Source organism: Mustelus asterias, chromosome 13 (genome assembly GCF_964213995.1).
Source record: "Mustelus asterias chromosome 13, sMusAst1.hap1.1, whole genome shotgun sequence".
Lineage (NCBI taxonomy): Eukaryota > Metazoa > Chordata > Chondrichthyes > Carcharhiniformes > Triakidae > Mustelus > Mustelus asterias.
In genome coordinates, this window is record NC_135813.1 from 24,098,027 (window position 1) to 24,120,044 (window position 22,018).

At 38.4% G+C, this 22,018-nt stretch overlaps 1 protein-coding gene across 6 annotated transcripts in view; it reads right to left on the reverse strand.

Annotated features, from left to right (window-relative positions):
• Positions 1 to 934: 934 nt before the first annotated feature.
• rc3h2 (ring finger and CCCH-type domains 2) overlaps positions 935 to 22,018 on the reverse strand; it is a 102,838-nt gene continuing 81,754 nt past the window's right edge. For 5 of the 6 annotated variants that reach the window (XM_078226564.1, XM_078226566.1, XM_078226562.1 and 2 more), the window contains 6 exons: positions 20,779 to 20,983; positions 19,427 to 19,523; positions 17,148 to 17,229; positions 14,551 to 14,652; positions 9,006 to 9,148; positions 935 to 6,761 (listed from right to left, as the gene is read on the reverse strand). In XM_078226564.1, coding sequence (XP_078082690.1) covers positions 6,560 to 6,761; positions 9,006 to 9,148; positions 14,551 to 14,652; positions 17,148 to 17,229; positions 19,427 to 19,523; positions 20,779 to 20,983 — 831 coding nt within the window. In that variant the 3' untranslated portion in view covers positions 935 to 6,559. Of the gene's footprint in view, positions 6,762 to 9,005; positions 9,149 to 14,550; positions 14,653 to 17,147; positions 17,230 to 19,426; positions 19,524 to 20,778; positions 20,984 to 22,018 lie in introns of those variants that run through there. The other variant, XR_013499348.1, reaches the window with a different exon arrangement.

Sequence of the window (22,018 nt, forward strand, 5' to 3'; positions counted from 1 at the left end):
GCTAAGAAATTATTGTCAATAGCACGCACTATTGCCACTTATTTCAAGTGCATTTTCTTTCCCAATTGCTATTTTCCTCAGTTTTCCTATTAATTTCTTCCACCTCGTTCAGATTCTGATCTCCTGCCTGAGTTGTCAAGTTACATGGAAGTATGGTACCAATCTAATGATTAAAATTATGCCCATTTATCATGCGTCAGCACATTTAACTTGAGCAGCAGGTATATTTCCTTCCTTTATTTCAGCGATTTAAATTGTGAAAAAATCCTTCATAATCATATCCGCGTATTTATCCATATACTGCGCAACCTGCATATACACAAAAATGTGGCACTTACTGAGATCCAAATAACTTACATGGCAAAAATATACAAGAGACTCAAACTACAACCAAATTATGGACTAAACAGCCTTCAGCACACCAACTTCTTTTATAACTGAAACAGAGGACATACGTCATTGCAAGTTGGCAATGTGGCTTGTGAAAGAAATGTCCTTTGTGGAATTGGAAACGTTTTACCCAGCACCCAGAGTGGCTAAGAAACTGCTCTCTCTCTGTGGGATTGTTCCTCTGCCACTCGGGATGCTAGGCAAAGAATGCTATATTCCGTTTTTGTTTTCTTCATACTGTACATATGACCATTTTGAAACTAAGGGCAGCAATAAAAGACACAGCCTGATGACCGACTCCAAGGTATCCATAATTTAAATGTTTCCCAGTAACGTAACATTGAAATGCATTACAAAATTGTGTGGGGCTCCTTAATGGCTTGGAGTTATCACTTACAAATAAAAATATACAAATTAGAAAAGAAAAAGCAGCAAGATGATTCAAGCAACATGTATAAACAACTTGAATTGTTGTGGCTCCTGAATTGTTATTCTACGTGGCCATTATATATGGTCATTCAGGATATCCAGTCACCAATTGTTAGACGGTCATCTATAATGGCTGCTCATTTTAAAAGGAACCTTCAACATAAAATGAAGAACTACATATATTTGTATTTAGAAAAGGTTTATTTTAATGAATTGGACTCTGGAGTTGCATTGACCATTGTCTAACGTCTTGAACAATGTTTCAATATATCCCAAACACATTAACATATATACCACCTCCCAACCAAGCTAAATTGCCAAAGCCCTTTTCACAAAATGCTTGCGTTCCTGTAGGAAGGATCAGCGGAGGATAAAACTTTTAATTGACAAATAACTTTATTGTTATGCATGCAAATACATTTCAAGTACTGCAAACTGTCCCCATCATCTTTCAAACACCGAAATTCATGATACTCTATTCTAGTGTACAGCCCAAGCTATTAGCTCTTCAATTCAGTGCTACAGCAAACGAGGTTTTGTACACAGAGAATTCAACCTTTGCTATTCAGTATCACAAAACTAACCCATTACAGACCTAAATTGGCCTAGCATTCATATTTCATCCTACTCCTAAAACAAAAGGTAACAGATTACCAACAATTTGGAAGTCAAATTGAAATTAACAAATGGAATAGAATTTATTCCCTATTTAATTAGCAGAGCACTTTTTAAAAAAAATTATACATTTTAAATATAAGCCAAGTAGGTGTAGTAAAAATGACCATTAAATCCATCTTATTGATGGTGCCTCCTTTATACATGACGGATGTGTACCATCTTTAATTTCATTTACATTTCAATCGAACAATAGATTTGCAAAGAAAATGTCTAATACAGACGTAAAATATTCACACTTGAGCTCCACAATCTGTTGTACAATTGACAAAACAGGCCTCTTTTCCCAACTTTTCCAACTAAGCAATTTTTGTAAAGATTTTAATTTTGCAGCAAGAAAACATTTTTTTTTCATAACTTTCAGGGAAAAGAATATGCAAAACGGCATAAATGTAGACAGCAAATGCTGCAAGCTAACCACAATGCTTCAAGTGGCTGTACAGTGGGCATGTAGTACAAGTAAGAACCACATTTGTGTTGTATCACAACTACAGTATAATGTACTTTTCTTTTGCCCAGCTAAGGAACTGCATGCATTTCCATGCCTTTGATTAACCGAGGCCTTTGTTGGATGGGTTTATGGGCTATGTGCAGGTGATTAAATTCTGAAGTGATGCATCTTGGGCCCATGCAGCAGAGTTAACTGCACAGAAGTGGATTCCATTTAAATAGCTTTAAAAAAAAGGTTGTTTTCAAAATATGATACGTTATCATAGTTAACGTGCATCAGTTGTAAAAAAAAAAGCAACCAGTTTCCCCAATTCCCCTCCAGCAGAGCACAACCAAGTTTTTATTTTAAAGAATGCAATTTTAAAAATAAAAAGATACATACACAAGATTAATTTATGTAATACATATCCACCCTCAGAAAGCACTGAAGATGTTATCTGTAGTTTTGTAGCACAGAGGGCAGTCATTTCCCCGAGGGCTGCAATCTATTTTCGGAGGGTTATTCAGATACGCCTGGGCTCCCAAAATATCTTGGTCATATTCAAGTAGCATACAAAAAGTCCTCAAGATTAATATACTTAAAAGTTAAATGTTTACTTTCCTGGATTCAAGCATCAATAAATAGATCTCTATAAGTATATAGTAGGCATTTTCTTTTTTTTTAGGGGTGAGGGTTGGGGGGTTACTTCTGAAACACAGTTGGAAAGTTGATGGGGCCTCTTGGGGTCTGTAAATTGATTCAACAGAACCATTTTCTACCACTAGAGGGAGAAAGCAAGTATATACAATTCACTGAGACCCCAGAGTGGCAGAGAATAAGTACTGCAGGAAGAGCCGATATGCCAATTTTGAAATATTCTATATTCCAGTTTGATGTCTGATCCAAAGCTTGGTCATTTTTGCACTGTAGGATGTAAACCAATACGTCTCATGCAAGGATAAGAAAACAAATTTCAACAACCCCTGTTCCTGTACTTAAGTCTGTCAGTGATTATGAGCTTGACTCTTACATTTGCTTGTTGTGTTGCCAGCAAAAGCACTGGACACTTGAGTTAAATGTTATGATTCATGAAAAATAGACAGATGAGCTCAATTCAGCATTCATCTATTATGGCAACAGAGCAACTGCCATTTATAATTAACATATTCATAAGCAATAATCAGTACTGCGTGAAACTCTTGTGATTACTAAATATTTGAATTATGGAGACTTTTGAGGTCTTCCATTTTATTAATAATGCAACTGGACAGCTGAACTAAAACTGTAAATTTTAGATGGAAACTACAGCACATTTCACTTGAAAACATTATGTACTTTTACATAAAATTTACATTAAATATTGTTCCTATGCTACTTATTTTAATGACTAACACCACCTGCCTAAAGCTTTGGTGCATGTTTTGGTTTTTGAATCTATATTGTTAAGAGCAGCTTTGGTTGAAAATTAAATTACTGCAATAGAAGAGTTTGTAAAATGGTCTTCAGTCAGTTTAGCTTTAGATTGCTTACTATTGGCTGTCATGCCAGTATCCAGATTTAAAAAAAAATTAATGTGTACAAGTTCAAAGATATGGACTAAAGACCGTGTAAACACACAAAGACTGATAACTTCAGACTACAATAGGTGCATAGATCCCAGTAACTATAAGCTTCGGTATATGATACTGAGTAGGAGACCCACAAGAATTTAAATGTACAATATCACTCCTTCATTACAAAAACCTATATAAATCCTATTATAAATAGGAAGAGATTTCATGATACTGCCTAATGCAATTATAAACATCAAGCAGCAAACTGTCTCATCACTCTGTGCAAATATCCTCCAGGAAAAAAATGTTCAACCCTCAGGGAAGTGCACAAAACTGTTTTAAAAATTCTGACACTTTGTTGTGGTAATGTGTATCACTTTAACAACTCAGACGACCAATTACATGATCTTGCAGAAGTTGTTTACAAGCAGAACACCTCCTTTGCAGCTACCTGGTGAAAGTCGTGCTTGGTTTAAAATATCCCAGTACGATTTTCAGAACAATCAACTTCACAGAAGTCATCAAAACACAAAAACGCAAAATGCAAATTAATAGGACAGTAAAGATAGAGACTGCAGGGTGCTGTTAAATCTAGGCTAATAGCAAATGGCATATCTACATAACTGAAATTATGTTCATGCAGCAGCAGCTTTTTTTTTAAAAAAAGGGAATTACTAATACACAGTTCTATTATTTAATTTTCAATGGTTTGATCCAAAACACACATTATAAAATTAACAAGGTAAATACAGTCTAGGGAATCAACAGAATTGTATAAAACAATGAAGGCTAAGACAATTAAACTTTTAATCAGATCTTTTATAAACAGATGCTGTTACTGCTCCTTTGACTGCCGGTCTGACCTATGTAAACAAAGCCATTTATTTAACTCTCCAAGGGGTCAGAAATTTCATTTACAATGAACTCATTTGGAGAGCGAAGAGAAGCCAGAAAGCTTCCCGCCTCTATCTCAGGTGTGGAAAATTGTAAAAAGTTACAGTTAAAACAAACATAATAATATCAATAACTTCTTAAGCATCACAACTGCAGATTTTTGTAAACAAATTTTAAATACTTTTACTGTCAATGCCCAGCTATAATATAATAAATCTACCAGTCTCCCAGAACCCACCGAATTTATGTGCAATGGCAAACTTCAATTATGCCTTGGATTAATTAAAACACATTACCATGATTATTAGCAATAGTATTTTGTTCAAATAAAACCACTGATATTCTTGGCATTTACTCTAAGTTTGATCAAATTGAAGATGGTTGTTTTAAACTGAACTGTGAAACGTGACTTTGGATTGCTCATAAATTTATTACAGAACCTCTGGGCTTTTACTGCAACATAGAATGTTCATCCATTATGAAGCAAATACAGAGAAGCCATTAGAAATTCTTAGACTAGAGAAGGTAAAAAAGAGACCAGTGGAACTGGCTTATCATTCAGTGCAAACACCACACAATGCAGGAGTTCCAAAATAGAGTTTTCACTGTACTTTCTTTGCTGCCATTACATTTGCTGTATATAAAGAGGCTTTTTCTTTCTAAAAAGGATGAGAAAAATCTTGAAATATCCAAGTATTTCAAACACAACTATGATCAACATCAAAAACTTGGCAGCACTCTATGTAAACCAATTGGATTAGCACATTAGTATAAATTAGCATTATTGTAAATTCCAATGAAAATCTTTAGAAAAACATAAAAAAAAGCCAAGGACAAGTTTTTTTTTAAATTAAGTGTTTAAAATGGAGCTATTTGAAATTTTTGTCTTTGGTGTTTTTTTTGGGGTAGAAGGCAGTAAGTCCCTTTCTTACTATTCTGTATATGGTCACTATGCTCATTACTATCTGTTCAAGTACAGCAATGTAGGTAGTGAAGCCGGGTTCCCTGATGCCATACATCCCACCAAGGGCAGAATGTAGCAAATTACATTTCTATTGTAGCAGCACCAAAACGCTTCTAAATGAAATGCAGATTAACTGATTTAATGCAGCTGCTGCTTAACCTGTGATTACTGGAACAAAAGAAGTGAAAGCGTATTGCTACATTAACCAAAGTCAAAATATGTGAATGCTGGAGATTTGAAATTGAAAATGCTGGAAATAGCAATAGGTCAGGCAGCATCTGTGCAGAGAAAAACAAGAGTGGATATTTCAAGTAGTGACCAATTAGGATCAACTCTGTTCCTTTCTCTGAAGGTGCTGCCTGACCTGCCAATTATTTCCAGAATTTTCCATTTATATGCCACATTAACCATTGGTTAATCTTGCAGGATACTTTCGTCTTCGTTTTGAGGCACACCTTGGCAGATAATAAGTAACCGTGGGGCAATGTTTCAGCAATTCCATCTTGTATGGATATTTGTTTAAAAAGACTGAACCAGGGATATTTCTCGATTGTTCAATTTATAATTGGAAGCTGTTGGAAACTGTATTTTGAAACTCAAATTATGCATTTAAATAAAAAGTGAGAAGTATGCTCCTTCCACCATTTAACGAAACACGTTTCCTGTAAAAGTGCAACAATGCCATAAACTAAATCTTACCATAACAGCTCGAAAATACCGTTTTCCAAGCCATTATCTTCTTACAATTTTGTGTGAATTGTACACAAAAATATATAAAAGAAACAGAAGAGGAGGTAAAGTCATAGTTAGCTTTCACCAGGTGTGTTGCTGCAAGGCTCTGCTGGTCAACAACTGAGTTGTTTACGTTCTACATTAGCCATTGTGAATAAGAATGGCTAAGTTACTGCACTGGCTCACAACAGACTCATAAAAGGCTGCTTTAAAGCATTAAGTAGAATGATGTCCAAATTCCAAGGTTCACTGGAATTTGAATTAGTTATCCGACTAAAGTTAATTTTATTTGTCAAAATGGTTAATGCAGGAGGGCTTTTGTAGTATCAAAAAAGTCCACAGGAATTTGATGCCCCCATATTGTTCTTTAAAAAAATACATAATATAATATACACACACATAAACACAAATTCATGTGTCACATATATTATATTATATAATATAGAAAGCAAACTTAATTGCTTTTGGATGTTGGTATAAGCACAAAACACTTCAGCTCCCATTAACTAGAGCCTCGCCATTAGTTGCAGGTTTCATGTCGTTCTTATCCTCTGATAACTTGACTGCAGATGTTTTCAGGGCCAAATTATTGATGCTGAAGGAAGCGGTCACTGTTGGGCAGGTGCCAAAGCCAACTGAGGTGGTGGTGGGCTGGTTAAAGCCAGAAGTTACAGCGATCATCTTCTGTTCCTCTCTGAGGGAAAAGGGAACACATGAAATAGCTAGTTAAGACAGTAAAACTGGTTTTCTGTGTACTTCATCAAGTTATTTGACCCAGTACATTTTTTCCAATCCCCTGATTTGAGGCATCCCAGTACAGGGGCCTCCATTTGATACCTGACAAACAAGTGACCTAAACTGGGCCTTTGCTAATGCTGATCTGTAAAACTGGGGACTGGGAAGTGGATTCAAGCTGCTCAACCTACAAGTTTCATCTTCCTTGATAGCATGTTGTCTCGATACCTTCCACAAACACCCTAACCAAGACTGGGAGTACACTGGAGGGCACCAGAGGAAACCACTGCCCGACTATTTGATGGCATAGTGCTTCAATCAAACTCTTTTAATGGTATCATAAGTACATAATTCATGTGTTCTGCAGCAGTAAAACAGACATCTGCATGATAGCAAAAGTAATGCTCAAATAGGGCAACCACAGTGGTTAGCACTGCTGCCTCACAGCTCCAGGGGCTGGGTTCGATTCCCAGCTTGGGTCACTGTGCGGAGTTTGCACATTCTCCCCGTGTCTGCGTGGGTTTCCTCCGGGTGCTCCGGTTTCCTCCCACAGTCCAAAGATGTGCAGGTCAGGTGCTTTGGCCATGCTAAATTGCCCCTTCGTAGAGGGGATTAGTGGAGTAAATATGTGGGGTTACGGGGATAGGGCCTAGGCGGGATTGTTGTTGGTGCAGAGTTGATGGACCGAATGGCCTTCTTCTCTACTGTAGAATTCTGTGATTCTGTGATAGTTTTCTACAAATTCTTAACATTTTTTATTGAATCAGCTGTCCTGCCATAATTAAACTAAGTATCTTTTGATTGGAAGAAGTGAAATAGGAAAAACATGAAAACAGCTTTCCCAGACAGACATCAAATTTTCCATCCGAGAACAGAACTATGCTGAAGTAGAGTTTGTATACTACTACATCCTGCATTGATTCTGCTGTTGAGTGTTTTCCATTTAGAAGGGTCACTACTGTACTAGTCTCTCCTCAAGTCAACATTGCTTACCAGAGCCGGCCAGTTATGGGAATGTTTATGTAAACCCTTTTTAGTAAGCAAACTCCTGTAGGTATTAAATGCACAAAACAAAGATTACACCTGATTTAAATGTATTAGTACCCATTGTCACATGAGCAGTACAGGTAAATGCCAATTTAAATTAAAAAAAGGTAGAGGTAGTAAATACTAAACTCTTGAAGTGATTTTCTGCAGACAGCCAGATAAATCATTAGAAATTTGTTCAATTCAGCGTTTGGTATCATCTTTAGCTCAGTGGTAAACTAATGTGCACATGTTGAATTGTCCTAATCTTTTCAGAACCATTCCTTGTTCTACTATTGTCCTTAAAGCTGTTCCATATCCTCAATTGATTTACTGACATTCTCACTTGCACTATCATTTGTAAAAATGGACACAAAATAGTTAATATTTTGCTATGTTTAATTATACCCCCTCTTTCATCCCAAAACAGTTCGGTGCTCATTAATTATTTTTTGCTATTCACATACTTACCATTTCCCTCCATGTTAGCTACCAACTTCTTTTCTTATTGCTTTTAAGTTTTTCTACTTTCTTTTAATACCTCTAATATAATTTTCTATTCACGATTTTTGGTATAGCAAGCCATAACTTTATTATGAGCCTCCATTTAAAATTTGTTTTAAATAGATTTGCCTACTGAACTCTGATATCTCTCCCTTTTGACATACCCTCTCATTTTAAGAATTTACATTGCTGATCTGTTGACTGGTTTGTTAACATTTCCACCCAGGTAACATAGGCCAGATCTTCTTACCGTACTAAATTTTGCTCTTTTTCTTGTTCAACATCCTTAGCTTTAACCCTTCATTATCCTTTTCTATATTGACATTAAAAGTGGTTATCTTGTGAGTTACTATTTCACAATTGTCTTCTGCCTGTTACATCAGTTATTAATTCTGCTAAATGAAATGAAAGTTAGACAAATGTTTCTTTCCTTTCTAGTCTACAATATAGGAGGCCTGAGGGCATTCCAAAGTAGTACACTACTCTGACTACATGCATTACCTTTATTTTAATTGAGTTTGAGATAATAAAAATAATGAAATTGTGCAACCCTGTTGTTCTTAGACTTTCCCTCCAATTTCACCTCCCAAACAAGTTTTACAAATACAAATGTTAAAATATATTTAGGCAAAATCAACATCAAGATATAACTGTACAACTTTATGATTCTTACGTGATAGCAATTTGCTCAGCAATCCTGCGGCCCTGCTCCTCTCGCTCTTGACCTTGGTGCTTATGATGATGTCCATTTTCAGACAATATGTCATTGGGCAGATCACCTTGGGAGCCAATTCCCAAATGCCGATCCAGGACATCCTGCGCAAATAAAGAAAATATTGTTTTAAGCCTGGTCCCATATCCAATATAATTTAAAATGCTTCATAAATAATATGATCTAATATATAAATATTACAACATATTACAACTAATTCAGCTGTTTGCTCCAATCTCCTTCACTTAGCCATACAACCTTGCAGAACATGTTGCAGGATTTTCTGTAAACTCTGAAAGCTGGAGGTCTTGATAGTTTCTACCAATCAGTCCCTCTCATGAATTACTGCTTCAAGCTCATCTCACTTACATGGTGGGTTCTTCCCTTGCCTGACAAGGTGACCAGAAGCAAGATAAATGAAAGTTCCAAACAATTTCCATTGGTCATATGAGCCAAGGTGGCTAAGCTTACTCCTGTAAAGTATCATGCACCAGGCACTACTGAATTTCAGATCAACTCAATGATGCAACTGAGCAGTTTATTTCTATACCCCCAATTCCTTGCTTATTTTCCACCACCAGATCTCAAACTGTACGCAGCTCAAGAATCCTTCGTTTGTCGAAAGATTTCCAGAGCTGCTGTTTCATCATCCATGATGCGATAGGAGGAATACGTAGGTCAAGTGCTTCAAATGTAAATTCAAATCACTGGTGAACCTTGTGCAAGGTTCAAGGCTACATGATTTCCTCGTTTCGCTCAAATTAACTAGTTAATAATAGGTTGATACAACCAGAATTTGAAATACCAAGGATAATGGATGATCCAATTCAAAATATTAAATTTCATGATTTACCATATTGAAGATGTGTGTAAATAGAGAATTAAGATTGTTCTTTATAAGGTTGGTCTTCTTCAGTCTTCAAATTACAGCTATTCAACATATCAGAATCCCATTTCATTTGCACAGCACAGCATTGGGTATTAAGCTTCCACAGCGCGTACGCACACCATGTACAGTATTGCATTCCTCACTGAACTTTTTGAAGCAAAATTATCGTTGTTTCTCATATAGTACATTGAGACTGATAGGTTTAATGCCTATATTCCAGTGCGAGACATTAAAAATAAATTGAGCCATAATATACATCGCAAAAACTATATCAGTATTGTCGAATAGATCTTGTTGAAGGGTCACAGGCATGTCTGTGCAACACTTACAACACATGCAATTGTATACACAAGCACATCTAAATGCAGCTTTTACCATTCAGAACTTGTGAGCTGTACTGTTGACTTCAAAGTGATTGCTGCAAGTACTGATTCATACAAAAAATGCTCTCTAGCCAAAGACCCTTTGAATGCTGCTTGCTCTTTAACTGACATGCTCTATCAGAACTGCTATCAGTGACTGGACTTGCATTTTCCTGCAGTTCTGGAGTGGCTGTTCCGATTGGTTGAGCTGACCATGATAACACGGGTACTGGATTTTGCAGGGTGCTGTGATCCCCCATCAATTCAACGCTGAGAGCAATGTTAATTACTTTAAGTAGAAACTTATTCCCCTATCCTTGGAGGAAGCCTTGCTGTAGAGATCCCAGCCAAATTGGATGGCCCACAGTTCTGTAGTCCCAGCTGCACCAGGCAGGAGTGGTGACCACTGCCAAGACTACTATCCCAAGTCCCGGGATATCACCTGAGTCTGGCTGGTAGACCCAGTGATGAGGGTGGGTGAGGGTTTGGTTTGGGAGGCAGGGAGGGGATGCCTCCAATGAACCCCGAGGACCTGCAGAAAGGAACTGCACACCCCCTCCCCCCCCAACCCCCTTCCATGCCGTGAGCCTTCCTGTGCCAAAAGTAAAATACTGGCAGGGGTGGAATGAAGCTTTTAAGTGGTCTTTAAATTGGCCAGTTAAAGGCCTCATTGGACCAATGGTTGACAGGCTGTTTCAGGCAAGTGAGGGGGGGGGGGGGGTGTTGGCAAAGGGTAGGTGGTGTAAAGGCCACCTGCTGAATTTAACAAGCCTCTGTTACATGGCACAGAAAAGGATAAAGTTCAGCCCATGCCATACACACAACAATGAAAATATAGCAACAAATTGTTGCTTAACATTTTGCCAACAAACATACAGAAAAGACTAAAGCACATAGTCACATATAGAATGTATTGGTATTGAAGTAATCTGCTCACTTTAAAATGACCAATACAAAATGCAATTATCCACAATTGGATATCTAATTTTGGACAATACTGAATTCTATTTAACATAGTTCATCCACCTTTCATTTTTTGTACTTTTGGAACTGTTTGAAACTTTAGATACGTGCGCAATATAATGTATATCCACATAATTGTTACGATCAGAGATGATGCAGCTAATGGATAAGGCAGATTCCAGAGTGAAACCTGGCTTGATAGATCCTGACTTTTTAATGCTTTTGTAGAAACTGGGGAGAAAACTTACTGACCAAATTCACGGAAGTTTGTTGATGAACTTGTAGCACAAAGAACAAAACAAGAAAAATGAATGATATTACTCCAGACAAAAAGGTTGGAAAGATCTCAAAATAGAAAAGAAAATGATTCAATTATTGACCATTCTTTCACCCCAGCTCATCTTTACAGAATCAAATTCAGAAGGATAAAACAATTTACCATATCTACCTTATACTCCAATATTCAGGATAAGTCTAAGAATCATGTCAGATTGCTGAACTGTGGTCAGACACACCAGGCTCCAATGTAAATGACAGATACGACCAAAGTATATTCTATAATCCACCCAGATGTTTATCACACTGAGACAACTGATCTCAAAGAAACATTGTCATTCTTGATGTTTATTTAGGGAAGTAAACACCAGGCAATGACCATCATCAATAAGAGACGCTCTAACCACCACCCCTTGACATTCAACAGTATTACCACTGCTGAATCCCCCACTGTCAACACCTTTGGGGTCACCATTGACCAGAAACTCAACTGGACTCGCCACAAATACAGTGGCTGTAAGAGCAGGTCAGAGGCTAGGAATACTGTGGCGAGTAACTCACCTCCTGATTCCCCAAAGCCTGTCCACCATCTGCAAGGCACAAGCCAGGAATGTGATGAAATACCTCCCACTTGCCTGGGTGCAGCTCCAACAACACTCAACAAGCTTGACACCATTCGGGATAAAGCAGCTGGCTTGATTGGCACCACATTCACAAACATCCACTCTCTCCACCACCGATGCTCAAGATGCACTGCAGCAATTCGCCAAAGATCCTTAGATAGCACCTTCCAAATTCACGACAACTTCCATCTAGAAGGACAAGGGCAGCAAATACATGGGAACACCACCACCGCAAGTTCTCCTCAAAGCCATTCACCACCCCGACTTGGAAATATAATCGCCGTTCCTTCGCAGTCACTGGATCAAAATCCTGAAATTCCTTCCCTAACAGCATTGTGCGTCAACCCACAGCACATGGACTGCAGCGATTCAAGAAGGCAGCTCACCATCACCTTCTCAAGGGCAACTAGGGATGGGCAATAAATGCTGGCCAACCAGCAACACCCATGTCCCATGAATGAATAAAAAAAATATTCGGGGAATTATTATGTGGTGTGACCCCTTTAAGAGGATGATCACCGTGACATCACTGGGGCCTCCACAGCCTGCTGGCAGTTGTGGATTGAAAGCTGCACGATGCTTCTATTAAATTTTGTGTGGGCTTCCTGAATGAAACTTCTCGACAACATTTCTCATGAGGGTTTCCAATCTCCAGATTTGAAGAACTTGCCTTGGAATTCTCTCCAAACGTTGCTCACACTCAGATGGCTTCAACAAGAATATACTTCTAGGGTTTCAATCCTGCCATCCAAGATTTCTTTTCCCCCCAGGATCTCAGAATATACTTAAACTTCATCTTCCAAGCACACTTCCAGATTTTTGGTCTAGCCAAAAGAACACCAGTGCTCCAAAAGGCCTGCAGTAATGAGTCAGCAACGTTCTGCTGCCTCCTCAGATCTTCAGGACTTCTCTCAAGCCTGCTTTGCTTTGTGGCACAGTGGCATAGTGGTTAGCACTGCTGCCTCAACTCCAGGGACCCAGGTTCAAATCTGGCCTTGGGTGACTGTGTGGTGTCTGGATGTTCTTCCAGCTTCTGTGTAGGTTTCCTCCGAGTTCCTCCCACAGTCTAAAGATGTATAGGTTAGGTGGATTAGACACAGGAAATGCATGAGGTTACAGATAGAGGGGAGGGCCTTGGTGGGATGCTCTTTTGGAGAGTCAGTGCAGATTTGATGGTCCGAATGGCCTCTTTCTGCACTGTGAAGATTCCAAGCTCCCCGCAGCTTTTTAAAAAAAAAACTTTGGAGCCTTTTATTCTGCTCCCGTCATTTATCTTGACTCCCCCCCCCCCCGTGTCCTGCTCGTGGGACACTTTCCTCGGTAATGGCAGTCCGGTTCCTGGCACATGACCTGCTTTTCGTGCCATTTCACTTTTTTTCTGCGCAGGGCCAGTTCTCAGCTGAAGAATGTAAAAATACGCATGTGCGCCTCTTTCCTGGCCAGCACGTGTGAAAGGCATGAGTCCCGCTGGGAACTGGAGATTCTGGCCTCCGAGCACCCGGTCTCAGATTTTGATTTAAAATGAAGTATCTGGTTTCCAACATAATCATGTATATGCATGGAAATTAAAGTGCTATTCTAGTTGACAAAAATCATCAAATTTGGTCAAGATAAAAAATATCTAGTCATTGAGGTACAGTATTTCAAACTTGTGGGAACAAGGGAAAATTACTTTAACATCCGAAATGAGGTCAGATGCAGTAAACAAAATACCTTCCTTTCCAAGACAATAAAAATATTTAGTAAAGGAATCAGGATTTCCCAGCGTGGCTGTGTTGAGGATTAACCCAATTCATGCACAGTGAGTACTCAAATCTTTCAAGTTTTTTTTATTAGCCTGCTAGCAAGGAGAACAGACACAGTGAACAGTGAATTTCGCGATGGTGTTCCGCCGATTCATAGAGATACTTAGCAGTTATAGTTAATTACAGCAAATAAGAAACGAGAAACTTTCTAATCCTCTATTTGCATACAAAGTCCACCAATCATAGCATAACTTTTTGCCCTTTTTTATCCAATAGAAAACTGTCAACATATCTTGTTACTTGGTAATTGTCATGGTAACCTGTTCTTTGTTTTCATCCTAGCCTGGAATGCAGCGTTTATGAAACGGACACAAGATTAGATTAGTCTCTTGAGTACGTAAGCATTGGCCTCACTGAAAGCCTAGTAGGCTAATAATCATTTTCCATGACTCAGAGTTGTTTGTCTTACTTAATTTCCATAGCTGTTTCATAAAAGAAGCTAACTCGCAATAGGAGTAGAGCAAACGGCCATGGTTTTGTAGAAAGTCCATTAAATTCCAGTTGGTGCTTTCCACCCGCCGACTACAAAGTCAAAACAGTCCCATGAAAAATGGATGATCATTTAAAATAATATGTACATTACCATACCTCTAATCCCTCATCTAGATCAGCATCAGTATCCAAAGCAGAAAGCTCCAGTTCTATATCACGATCAGGCCTTGCATCTGCGGAAACCTCTGAAAATTGCCTCTATTGGGGAACAAACAATCAAGTTTTTGGTTGTGAATTAATTAAAATGCCTGCATGGAAGCAACAGGATAAGTAAGAACAAAGTGTAAAAATAAACCAATACACAAAACATGCTCTGTACTTAAAAGAATAAACCTTCATTGTGTACTGGCATGCAGTTGGAATATCAGCACAATGAAAGAAATCATTATACTATGGAACTCTTGAGGTATCTTGCACAACAGCATCGCTCAATGTGTCAATCATTAGTCACAGAGTTTATTCAATAAGTGATACAATAAGTACAAAACTGAAAGAGGCTTACACAAGTGCAAAAGGAGGCTGGGAGAGCTATCAAATGCAATAGGTTATTAAGGAAATAAGGTCTGTAAAGGGAATAAGGAAAAAGATCTGCAAGTGGTATCTAAAAAGTATGAATATATTAGGAAAGAAACTGTGGCAATATGGAGCCACAGTTTTTTCACAATACCTATCAATGAGTCAGATGAATGAATAGTTTTATATCCAAGTAGTGTAGATGGGAATATGAAGTTATGAAGGGATACAGAAAGACTACATGAGCAGTTAACTGGAGTTCAATGCTGTGAAGTATGAGGTCATCCACTTTGGATCCAAGAAAGATCAGAGCATCCAGTCTCAATAGAGAGAAAATAGGAATGGTGGGGCTTATGCACAAAAATCATCAAAAGATAGCAGACAGGAACAAAAGCAAACCGAAAAAGTTAACAAAATGTTGGCTTTTATCTCAAGGGTGCTAGAGTACAAAAGGTAAAGAAGTTACACTGCAGAGCCATGGTCAGATCCTATCTTCGGTACTGTGTTCAGTTCTGGGCACCACAATTCGGAAGAAGACACTGTTCTTGAAAGGAGTACAATGCAGACTTACAATAGAATGATACTGGGCCCAAAGGATGAAACTATGAGAATGAGTTTGCAAACCCTTGTGTAGAGTAGAATTAGGGGTGAACTAATTGAGTTGATTAAAATGATAAGCATTTCAGAGAGGGTAGGTAGGTTCGATTTCCTCAAGTAGTGGAAGTATAAACATACAAATTAGGAGCAGGTGGTGGTCATTCGGCTCTTTGAGCCTGTCCTGCCATTCAATAAGATCATGTTTGATCTGACTGTGGCCTCAATGCAACTCTTCTGCCTTAAATACTTTGATTCCCTTGTTAGTCAAGTATCGATCTACCTCTGCCTTAAAAATATTCAATTACTCAGCCTCTACCACTTTCGCGGGAATGTGTCTCACACGCTCAACCCTCAAGAGAAAATAATTCTCTTCATCTCTTTCTTAAAAGGAAGATCCCCTTTTTAAACAGTGTCTCCTGGTTTTGTACTCTCCCATGAAGAGAAACCTCCTTTCAGCATCCACTTGGTCAAGCCCTTGTATTTCAGGATCTTGTATTTCAGTATCACCTTTCATTCTTCTAAACTCCAATGGATAAAGGTCCACCTGTTCACCCTTTCCGCATAAAGAGGACTCCCTCATCCCAGGAATCATTTGAGTGAATCTTCTCTGAACCACTTCTAAGCAATTATGTCCTTTCGTAAACAAGGAGACCAAAATTGTACAGTGCTCCAGATGTGGTTCCACTAACAACCTGTACAACTGTAGCATAAAAAAAACCCCACTTTTATATTCCATGTCTCCTGCAATAAACAACAACATTCCATTTGCCTTCCTAATCACTTATTGTACCTGCATACTATCTTTTCATGATTCATGTACCAGGACACCCAGATGCCTCTGTACCTCAAGAGTTCTGCAATCTCTCTCTATTTAAATAATATGCTGCTTTTCTATTGTTCCTGCCCAAGTACTTAAGTTCTCATTTTCCCACATTATTGTCCATCTGCCAAATTTTTCCCTTTGCAGTCGCTTTGTGTCCTTTTTACAATTTACTTCTCGACCTAACTTTGTGTCATCAGCAAATTTAGCAACTATACATTCAAGCCCTTCATCCAAATTATTGGTATGAATTGGTAGAGGTCATGGGTTTGCAAGGTGCTGACAAAGGAGCCTTGATGAATTGCTGCAGTGCATCTTGTAGATAATACACATTGCTACCACTGTGTCGGTGCTGGTGGGAGTGAATGTTGAAGGTGATGGATGGGGTGCCATTCAAGTGGGCTACTTTATCCTGCATGGTGTCGAGCTTCTTGTGTTGCTGGAGTTGCATTCATTTGGGCAAGTGGAAAATACTCCATCACACTCCTGGTTTGTGCCTTGCAGATTGATAAGGCTTTGTGCAATCAGGCGGTGAGTTACTGCCTGCAGAATTTTCAGTCCCTGTCCTGCTCTCATAGCAAGAAGTCTAACAACACCAGGTTAAAGTCCAACAGGTTTATTTGGTAGCAAACACCACTAGCTTTTGGAGCGTGCTGCTCCTTCGTCATGTGGAGTGGGAGATAGCTCTCATAGCCACAGTATTAATGTGGCTGGCCCAGTACAGTTTCTGTAAATTTCAGGATCTCAATCACCAAGTCCTCACCTGTTGCAGTTCAATATGCAACTGATCTCCACCATTAGAATGTTTCCTATGACCAGACAGATCAATCACTCGCAATCTGTCCCTGAAAGAACAAATTAGCAATTGTTAATATAGTCCTTGATAATACTAATTAGCTGCTGAATGCACCATATATTGGTAAAGCAATGGGCTATGAACATGAAATGTCAAAGCATGACATTCTGGACCAACACTAAATAAAAAGAAAGTGATTTTCCGTTGGAGAATCACAATAAGGCTTTCAAAATTCTTGTTGACTAAAATGTCGAAGAGGTCTGGTAATGGGTAGTCTGCCCAGCTTCAAAGCAGAATGGGGCAGCTGCAAGGAAAATGTGAAAAATATATTAAAAAATTTTTAAAACATAAAATCGAATTTGAGTCTGCATTGTAGATTAGAATGGATAGTGATTGTCATGTCCTACCACACGGGGTGTGCCAATGAATGTTTTCAATAAAGTGTGCAGAATATTTGAAACAACATTAAAAAATTCACATATTTAAATGTCCCGTGATTCTTCGACTTTTTAAAAATTAGATACGGAGGTCGATAAATTCACATGTTCAACTGACATTTACATATTACTTAGCATCTTCATTTGTGAAAGATAACATTGCAGAGGGATCAACATGTTTATTTTTGAAAGAGCGAAAGTCATATAGACATTTGGTAGTACAGAGTATTGCTGGAAAGAAAACATTTGCTGTCGATGCTTTTTGTCTTGCACTCATCAGGACAGCTGCAAGAATACCAATTTTCAAAGGGAACAACAAAGGGTGTTGATTGGTTGGCAAGTGGACTCTTGCTAGTGGTGTTGCATGGGAAATGCACCAGGGAACAGTTGTCCCCGACACTTCTATTTGATTGAAAAAAGTGCAATGTTTGGACATATTGGGGGAATTTCCCCCCCAAAAAATTCCGAGTGTAATAATGGCAAGAAAACGGGAGTCTTCCACGCTGGTCTTTTTGGCGAGCTCCACACTGCAATATTTTAGCACTCTTCATTGGACAGCTGGAAGTTTTGCATTGGTACCGGGGGTGGGTGGGGGGGGTCACAAAGCTATTCTCACTGGTGAAACGGGGCCAGGAAGGTAGCGCCGGTTGCGACTTGGATTTTTGGTCTCTCACGCTACCTTCCCAGCTCGTCACACTGATCGACGAGTGCGGGGAGCTGTTAAGATCGCACCCATTATTTTTGCAGTGGACAGGGCCCTGCGCAAATGAACTACAATACAAGCTTCACTGACTGTCCACACATGGGATTGTTTAGCAAGTGCTGTCCAATCGCAAAATCCATTCCATTTCATGCGTTTTGAAAGCATGGGCTGGTTGAGTACAGTTAGTCTCCTCCCAGTTGCGATCAGCAAAGGAAGTCGGTTGATATGATCCACCTGACGTTAAGAAATAAAACTTACATTCCTAGCATCACATTAACCCTGAAATTCAAATACCAATTACTCATTTGTGTGGTAGGCAGAATGTCTATTTTGGCTTGATGGCAACATCCTGTTAGTGGAGAATATGTTGCTGCTACTGTGCAGTCACATGATATGGCTAGTTTCGCCTGTTGGCCTAATTTTTGAGACACTTGACCTTTTCAGGATAATCTGACGTAGTTGAGCACTGTTCAGGGCCAAAAGTGGCAGCTCATTCAGGAATTTGCATGATATACAACAAGAAATAGTTTGATTGGAGTAGACATTATCCTACAGGATAGCTTTGATGCCCTATCTCAGCTCACTGTCTATTGTGCACTAAATCTCTATTAAGGGGCCAGAAAGGTTTAATTTTAATTAAGATTTAGTTTATTTTTTAATAAATTTGCTGTTGTAGTTTTGCAAAACTACGCAAGATTTATATATAGGTATTTTCTGCTAAATGGGAAAGTGCTTAACAGATCCTTCTAAACAAAGATGATCAGCATCATGGACATGCAAAAAGAGGAAAAAATACTTCAAATGGAAATTTATGGATTATGCTGGAGACTCTAGTTTCATACTGTAAAAGTTTTGAAACCAGACATCCAGAATTAGTACCTTTTCTTAAAAAGTAATATGTTATAATACTATCGCTGAATGTTTTATTTTGTCCTTGAGAAAGGTTTTAAAAAAAATCTATTTCAATATATTTTTCCATTCAAGACCATCACATCTAAAATAGTTTGATTTGTTTATCGGTCAAGATACAGAGAGAGACAGAGATGTAGGGCAAGGAAACACAATATAATTAGAGATTGTTAATACTAATGACATTTTGTTATTACCTGTTTGGGTACTGGCCAGTGGTAGAATTTGATCCATACGAAAGGGCATGGGAACTCCAACTACTGGAATCTGCGTGGCTTACATGTGGACTATAGTCTGTGAAAAACATTCATTTTCACTAATTTGAACTGTTACAGAATTCTTCATCAGAGGGCAAATAATTTGAACAAACTAGTATGCTGTCACCAGATTTTGTGCATTCATATCCAATGCAGAATTTCCAGAACACGTTTATCTCTTTTAACCTCACTCCATCTTAAGAAGAAAGTTTCCAAAATGATATAGTGACAATGATGCGAATATACAAGTAACAATGCATTATTTGAATTTAAATCTTACATTATATGGTTTGGCATCCAAGAATATCATAACTGTTTGCGTGGGGTAGATGAGTTTATTCATCCAGACACTATTTGACTTTAAAAACTAAACTGCATACAAATTACTATCACCTCCAAAAACAATCAATAAAGATGTGAAAGTGTTAAAAAAGATGAACATTTTAAATTAGGTTAAATAAAACCCAGAGAAGGGATAATAGGAAAAATATTTTTAAATCTTTAGTAATTATTCGCACTGCATGGGGTTGATATTCCAGTAACAAAAGAACTGACATTCAACTAGCATGTAACAACATTATTACTACTTTAGCACAGAATAGGAGTTGAAAGTTTAAGAAACTAGCCAACACAGGGATAATCAGAATCCCCGAGTCTACTCATAGTCCTAACTAAAAAGTTATGTTTATAAAACACTGTTGTTCTCAAACAACTGATCAAAGGCAAATGGAGACGTATACAACAGTTCAGAGACAAGTATGAGCAATACAAAGAATGTTGCCATTTTTACTCTGGTGTCATATTTCCCTTTCCTTTGGGCAGTGGTATAGTGATGTCACTGGACTAGTAATCCAGAGGTCCAGGCTAATGCTCTGGGGGCATGGCTTCAAATTCCATCATGACAGCTGATGGAATTTAAATTCAATTAATAAAGCTAGTCTCAGTAATGATCACCATGACAACAGTCACCAATCATTGTTAAAAAAACTCATCTAGTTTACTAATACCCTTTATAGAAGGAAATCTGCCATCCTTACTTGGCCTAGCCTACATGACTCCAATCCACAGCAATATGGTTGACTATTAACTACCTACCCTCTACAATGACCAATCAGTTCAAGTACAATGAGGGTGGGCAACAAATACTGGCCCAGCCAAGATCCTATGAAAAACAAATCTACCCTAATTAGAAATTTTCAATAATATTTTTATTTGAAAACCTTATGAATATACCCAATTGTACGAAAGAATGACTGCCCTTACTAATAGGGAATACAGAAATTGGAACAAACCTGTTACACTAATTGGCTTTGTAGCACTTCCTTGGGAAGCTGTAGCCTGGACTGGGTCTGTGTTGTGATAACCTGTGCGGGCAGACCGAGAAATTGCACCCCACTTAGAGATGATCGGTCCGTCACCAAATGGAATTATGGGATCTTCATCTTTTCCCCTTCTCTGAGAGTCAAACAGATTTAGCTTTCGTTTCACATTAAGGTCCTGAAAACAAACAAGAATGTTGTGAAAATTAAACATTTAAATAGTCAACTTTAAAGTTTCAACCACACGGGTTTTTGAAAAAAATCTTTCAATTTTAAACTTTTGATACATAACCAATATTTTAAATCCTTTCCCTTGTGGATAAAACCTGGAAACATTTTTCCATGGAATGGGAAACCTAGATTTTTATCCCCCTTCTTCAGCAAGATTTACATCAAAGATTCCTGTGCAAGGAATTAACCACCATTAAAAACAGAATTCGGGTATTAAGACAAAATAAATGCTCGAAATAAATTCGTGTGTATGTGTATTGACTGGACACCTAATGTTAGGTGCAGTTTCCCAGCCTCTCAGCTCAAGTCCAAGACACAAAATACATATGTTTAGAAAGCATACAATCCACATAAAAATGTCAGCTATGAAAGTGGGTAGGTAACACTATCATCACAAGTGAGAAAGTTGTGGGTTCAAGTCTCACCCCAGAGACTTGGCACAGTAATCTAGATTGACACTCGTGCATCACTGAGAACTCACTGAACTGTCCGAGGTGCCATCTTTCAGATGAAACATTAAACCATGGGCGCACTTGCTGTCAAGTGGATGGCACTATTTGAAGAGGAGTGTCATCCTCAGTATGTTGGCCAATATCTATCCATCAAGCAACACCACAAAAAACAATGACTCATTACCACATTGCTGTAATCTGAAAGAGCACAGTCAATCTGCACAGCAAGCTTCCTCAGTGACTCCACTACAAACGTATAATGGAATATCCCAAGATTTTGAAAGGTGCCATAGAAATGAAAGTCTTTTCTTCTTGTAAATTTTAAGATTACTGTAATGCAGTGGGTAGATGTACCATTTGATCTGATACTGCAGAATGCATTCAACATGATCCCAGTTATTTGATTTCAGTCACAGAGGTTATGAGAATAATGCATTTAGTTTAATGGTGCTTGACTGATCAAGGACGAGAGAGAAGTCAGTCAGCCGCTCCCTCCACCCCTCCCCCACCTTCAACCAACTGTTCTTGAG